Source organism: Habropoda laboriosa, unplaced genomic scaffold (assembly GCF_001263275.1).
Source record: "Habropoda laboriosa isolate 0110345459 unplaced genomic scaffold, ASM126327v1 scaffold5, whole genome shotgun sequence".
In the NCBI taxonomy this organism is placed as follows: Eukaryota; Metazoa; Arthropoda; class Insecta; order Hymenoptera; family Apidae; genus Habropoda; species Habropoda laboriosa.
In genome coordinates, this window is record NW_017100161.1 from 3,072,746 (window position 1) to 3,078,121 (window position 5,376).

A 5,376-nucleotide genomic window follows, 5' to 3' on the forward strand; every position below is an offset into this window, starting at 1 on the left:
TTAGGGAAGTTTCAAATAAATATTAATTGATAGCTATTATTAAGAAATCTTTATATCACGTAGTAATATAATTTTTAATTTGAAACTTTTGATTCTGTACTTTGCACCTACATGACTAAAAGCCACATATGTATCGTAGTTACATTATTTTTAATTTTTATATAGTGCTTATATTACGAAGTAATTCTACATACCGTATTTAGTAAACCCTTCCTTCATTAAAAAACTATTTTTTAAGAAAAAATGCATTTTTGAAATCAACTTATGTTAGATTTACAATTTTTCTTAAATTTCGTTTATTCGTCTACTTGTCACTTCTTCTCACTACGCACACCATAAGTACCGAACATAACATGTATGTACTTTGACCTATACTTTTGTCGTGTTCTCAAAGTATTTGTAATTCTTTGTATACTTCTCTATTACAGCTAATTATCGCTACATAAAGATTGCCTTAATGTAGAAGTGCGGGAAAACTGACAGATTTTCCCGCGTACAATTCTCGCGTGTATGAATAATAGATTACAGAATTGTGTAATAAATATTGGTTTCATGCAGTTTCATTATGAATTTAGTGCATTCTATTGTGGAACGTGAGAAAGGATCTGGTAATTCATTTTTATCAATTTATTATGAACCGAATATAAGACCGAATCATGTAGTGAATATAAAACGACAGGTTATATGAAACCCAAACTTAGTGTTGTATTTAACATAATATTAAAAATAATAACAATATATCACATGTATGAAATTCATTTCTAAAAATAAAACATGAATTTTTAAAGAATGAAAAACTTTTTCAGCATCGATACGTGATTATGACATTGCTTTATATCGTTTAAAATGTTACAAAGATGACGTCTACCGAGGTATAACACCAAATACAAATGCACTTGATTTTAATCCAGAACCACCCGTTTTTGCGTGTCGATTTTGTACTACAGAAGGGTATAAACAAATAATTGCTTTAGCAAATGAAGATGGAAAGATTGCTTTACAAGATACAAGCATTAAAGAGACATCAAATCAACCATTGGAAGGAACTCAGGTATTATCATTACATGATATTAAAGTTTCAAAAATTTCGTACTATTTGTAATCTTTTGTCTATAAAATTAAGTTAATGCAAAATATATTGTTAATAGTATATAAAGAAAGTACACTAAATTTTTATCATCCAGGCACATTGCAATGCAATATTTGATATTGCTTGGATGCCAGGAGATTTAAAGCTAGTTACAGCATCTGGAGATCATACTGCTAGATTATGGGATGTATCTGGTTCTGAAATAAGACAAATAGATTATTTTCATGCTCACACAAGAAGTGTTAAGACTGCAGTGTTTCGTTATCAAGATCAAGGTATGTTTTTAGTATTCAACATGTTTCTGACAATTCTGAGAACAAAATATTAATTTAGAAGAAATATATTTTAGCTGTATTTGCAACTGGAGCTAGAGATGGCTCTATAATGGTATGGGACATTAGAGCTAATCATTATGACCAACCTAAACCAGATAATTGTATTGCCAATGCACATAATGTTGGAAATATAAGCAATATACGACAGCGTAGAGCAATTAATCATGCATCCAGGGCACAAAGTATTACTGGTTTGGCATTTCAAGATGATTTCACTTTACTTTCATGTGCTGCTGGTGATGGGTAAGTTTATTTGTACAATTATATATTTACTGCATCAAGAAACAAGATAATACTAATAAATATTATTGATATAGTTTAATAAAGGTGTGGGATTTGCGTAAAAATTATTCTGTACACAAAAGGGATCCCTTGGCTAAGCATACAATGAATTATACTGGACATAGTACAAGAAATGGATTTTCATCATTATTAATGTGTCCTGCTAGAATTACACTATATGCAAGTTGTATGGATAATATTATATATGCATATAATATATCATCTTACAATCCTAAACCAAGTAAATAAGAATAATAAAAAACATTATTGATTTATACATTACATAGTAAAGTGATATTAGTGTTATTATCTTTGCACATTAGTTGCAGAATTTTATGGACATCAAAATCGTACATATTACGTTAAAACCTGTTTAAGTCCTGATGGACGTTATATTGCTAGCGGTTCCAGTGATGAACTTGCATATATTTGGCGTACAAATAAGCCAGGGGCACCAGTTGTGCAACTTTCTGGACATACAGAAGAAGTTACTTGCATTGCTTGGTGTAGTGTTGGAGAAACTAAAGTATTAATAAAAATCATAATGCTTCTTTTTAGTGTTAATAATATTTATAATGAAGTATTCAACATTAAATTTAATATAAATTTAAACGCAAAGAAAATGTTGATTGATTAACGAGTACACAAGACAATGTAAGAAATATTAATGTTTAACATTTTTTTTAATTTTACAGATTGTAACATGTTCTGATGATTCATGTCATCGAATTTGGAGAGTTGGCTATGAATATAAAATGGATAACGAAGAAGTACAAATACGAGGTCGTGCAGAAACTATTCTTAATAAGGATCCACTGGAAAACTTAAAATTAGAAACTACTCCAACTATTACTCGACGCTGGGCTATATCTCAAGAACATACACCGGAATCCATCACACCTAGTATGTAATTATAAAGTCATAGAAATATCATGCCAGATGTACTATTATCAATGTTATTACTTTTTCTGTTTAGATGTTACACCTGGACCTATTTCATTAGATGCTTATAATCAAACTGAAAATAATCAAGGTACTACTAGTAGTTCAGTGAAAAGAAGTTACTCTCGAATGATAATGGGGGGATCATGGTCTGATGGAAAATTTAGATCAGTTTTATCTTCTATACAAGAGAATATCACATTTCCCGCAAAACGAGTTCATTTAGAAAATCGTGGTGCACGAAGATTATTTAGCCCAAGTAATGATAATAATTTATTATTGAATAGAGGTTATGACTCTGATGAACCATGCACAAGTTCATCTAGTACAGAAAGTAAAAAGGACGAAATTCATTTTTCACCGACATTAAATCTTCCAAATTTTGTAATTGATGGCACAGCACCACATTTACTTCAAGTATCCCCGGAAAAATACAAAGAAAATGTCGATTGGTTAACAAGAATAAGAAGAGAGAAATATGAACAAAAAGTCAGGAAAACAGTGTCAGAAAAATTGAGTAGCCCTATTGCTCATACAACGCCTGCAAGGAGAAATACCAGATCACGATCTATAGAACCGCAAAAAGTATCAAAAATACCAAAAACTCCAGCTCTCTCTTTGTTAAATTTCTTTAAAGTTACTGAAAAGGACTGTGAAACAAATATGTGTTGTGACAATACTAATGTAATGCCTTCCGCGAAATCTTAAAACCTGTGTTAAATTTCGTATCAAACTTTTATTAGAGATATATTTTATAAAAATATAAACTTCAGCGCGCTTTCTATTGTTTACGAGTTGGTACCTTATAAAAATTTATAGGAATTGAAGTGATACATGTCATAATGTAAGATAAATGATATGATATAACACACAAGTATTATAAAGTATGTAAAAATAGCTTATATACTCAAAAGTGTCATGTAATAATTATAGTAGTATAAGATATCTTTTATACGATATTTACAATAAATAATTCCTAAATTTTATTTATATAACATATCTTTTGTTAACTGTTCATATGAGAACAAAATACTTTTACTGCTTGTGAAAGCAAATTAATTTCAACTGGTTTTAGTTCGTATTCCTCATTGTCAATGTATAATGAACATTTTTCATCAACCTATAAATGAATCAACAAATATAAACTAACATTAATACTTAAAATTTTTGAGAATTTTAATAATCAAGAATTTACCTTTTGGGGAGTTAACTTAATGTTTTTTGCTTCTACCACTTGTTCACATAATGATTTATTACTATTTTCTTGTTTCCAGCCTTCAGTCACAAAAGAAAGATAATCAATGCCTTTTGGACCTGTATATTAGAGATAATTTTGCATGATTGTGATTACTTTTTGTACAATTTGTATATCATTACATATGTTGTTTTCTTAATTACCAATTTTTATTTTTAAAGATGATGGTGATGATACACCTTGTGTTTTGTTTATGTTAGAAGTTTCTATATGCAGTTCACTTGCTGACATGCACAGTTCATGAACAATGTCACATTCTTCATTTATTATTTTACTATAGTCAATGCTACCTAAAAATACATATTATGCAGTAACTTTTTGATATTAATATTAATATTAATATAGATATATGTAAACATACTTCTAGTGGCAGTATTTTTTGGTATAAATACATGCCACCACCTTGTATTTGAATTAGAATATCCACTTAGTAAAGAATTCTTTTGAGTACAACGAGAACAACCTTCACAAGGAAGTGTATATTTTAATATTGCATTGCAATACTGATTTAAATTCTCTTTATAACCATTAAATACATAAGCTGCATATCTGTATAGTGTTTAATAATATTAGACAATATAAGTTTAATTTGAATATTATTTAAATTAAAAAGTATTTAAGGAAAGATATACATACTTTCTCAAAGGTCCCCAGTACCAATATTTGTTAGCAATAGTATTTGCATCTTTCCATGCACCCCATTCAATTGATCCCATAGCATAAATTGACTTTACTGGTTCCTCTGAATTGTCCTTCAATTGCAAAATGATAAATGTAAGGTTTAAAATTCATTATAAAATAACAAATTTACTAGGTATTACAGAAACATACTTCAATAGGTTTAACTTCAATCATATCCATCATTTTATATTGCTCATTTATAACTGCCATTGTTGCCTCTATCATTTGCTTTACATTAGACAAATTATCATATTCATGATACAAGGATTTTGCAATTTTATTCGTTTGTCCTAGTGGTAAAATACCTATAGGACACTGCTTAACTGAATTAAGATCAGAATCATATTTCCTTACTAATCCAGTTAAAACATCAGATAAAGTACCATCTCCCCCTGCAACTATTATGGCATCTGTAGGTGTATCTATGTCCATTATAATTTTTCGAGCATGATTTTCTGATTGAGTCTCTATTATAGTAACAGAAATTCCAGCTAAATGCAAAAGTGGTTCACAATAATTTTGGAATAATTTTTTAGCTTTCCTATAAGTAATAATAATAGTTAATTAATAATTGAAGTGTGATCAAAATTTTTATTTATAAATAAAATGTGATCAAACCTTTTCTTGGCAGCTGGATTTAAAATAATGGTCACATGGCGAGGTTTTATATTTGTTGGAAGTGGAACATCACCATATTGTGATACAGTTTCACAATATTGCCTCATTAATTGATTAGTACTGAAGATATTAATACTTTTAATATTCTTTCAAAATTAAAATAAACTTATTAA

General features: G+C 28.9%; 3 protein-coding genes across 3 annotated transcripts in view; 1 reads left to right on the forward strand and 2 right to left on the reverse strand.

The window, feature by feature from the left end:
• The window catches only part of LOC108577543 (trifunctional enzyme subunit beta, mitochondrial), a 2,105-nt gene extending 1,756 nt beyond the window's left edge, over positions 1 to 349 (reverse strand). The window contains exons 1-2 of the mRNA XM_017940724.1: positions 195 to 349; positions 112 to 115 (exon numbers count right to left, since the gene is read on the reverse strand). Of these exons, the coding sequence (XP_017796213.1) occupies positions 112 to 115; positions 195 to 249 (59 nt within the window). The 5' untranslated portion in view covers positions 250 to 349. The remainder of the gene's footprint in view (positions 1 to 111; positions 116 to 194) is intronic.
• Positions 350 to 528: 179 nt separating this feature from the next.
• Positions 529 to 3,357, forward strand: LOC108578389 (protein lethal(2)denticleless). The gene is made up of 8 exons (XM_017941713.1): positions 529 to 608; positions 807 to 1,051; positions 1,185 to 1,365; positions 1,440 to 1,668; positions 1,743 to 1,948; positions 2,031 to 2,233; positions 2,403 to 2,610; positions 2,684 to 3,357. Exons 1-8 carry the CDS (start codon positions 566 to 568, stop codon positions 3,355 to 3,357), a joined length of 1,989 nt encoding a protein of 662 aa, XP_017797202.1. The 5' UTR covers positions 529 to 565.
• A 298-nt stretch (positions 3,358 to 3,655) lies between these two features.
• Positions 3,656 to 5,376, reverse strand: part of LOC108578391 (acylglycerol kinase, mitochondrial) — a 1,856-nt gene continuing 135 nt past the window's right edge. Inside the window, exons 2-8 of the mRNA XM_017941714.1 lie at positions 5,204 to 5,349; positions 4,736 to 5,126; positions 4,541 to 4,656; positions 4,266 to 4,453; positions 4,048 to 4,194; positions 3,845 to 3,963; positions 3,656 to 3,769 (exon numbers count right to left, since the gene is read on the reverse strand). Of these exons, the coding sequence (XP_017797203.1) occupies positions 3,656 to 3,769; positions 3,845 to 3,963; positions 4,048 to 4,194; positions 4,266 to 4,453; positions 4,541 to 4,656; positions 4,736 to 5,126; positions 5,204 to 5,349 (1,221 nt within the window). The remainder of the gene's footprint in view (positions 3,770 to 3,844; positions 3,964 to 4,047; positions 4,195 to 4,265; positions 4,454 to 4,540; positions 4,657 to 4,735; positions 5,127 to 5,203; positions 5,350 to 5,376) is intronic.

Bases quoted from the DNA above. Each gene is read 5' to 3' on its own strand.
- LOC108578389 (XM_017941713.1), top strand. From the start codon at position 566: ATGAATTTAGTGCATTCTATTGTGGAACGTGAGAAAGGATCTG. The intron at 1,949-2,030 runs GTAAATAAGAAT...TTTGCACATTAG, and splicing joins ATCTTACAATCCTAAACCAA to TTGCAGAATTTTATGGACAT. The intron at 2,611-2,683 runs GTATGTAATTAT...TTTTCTGTTTAG, and splicing joins ACCGGAATCCATCACACCTA to ATGTTACACCTGGACCTATT.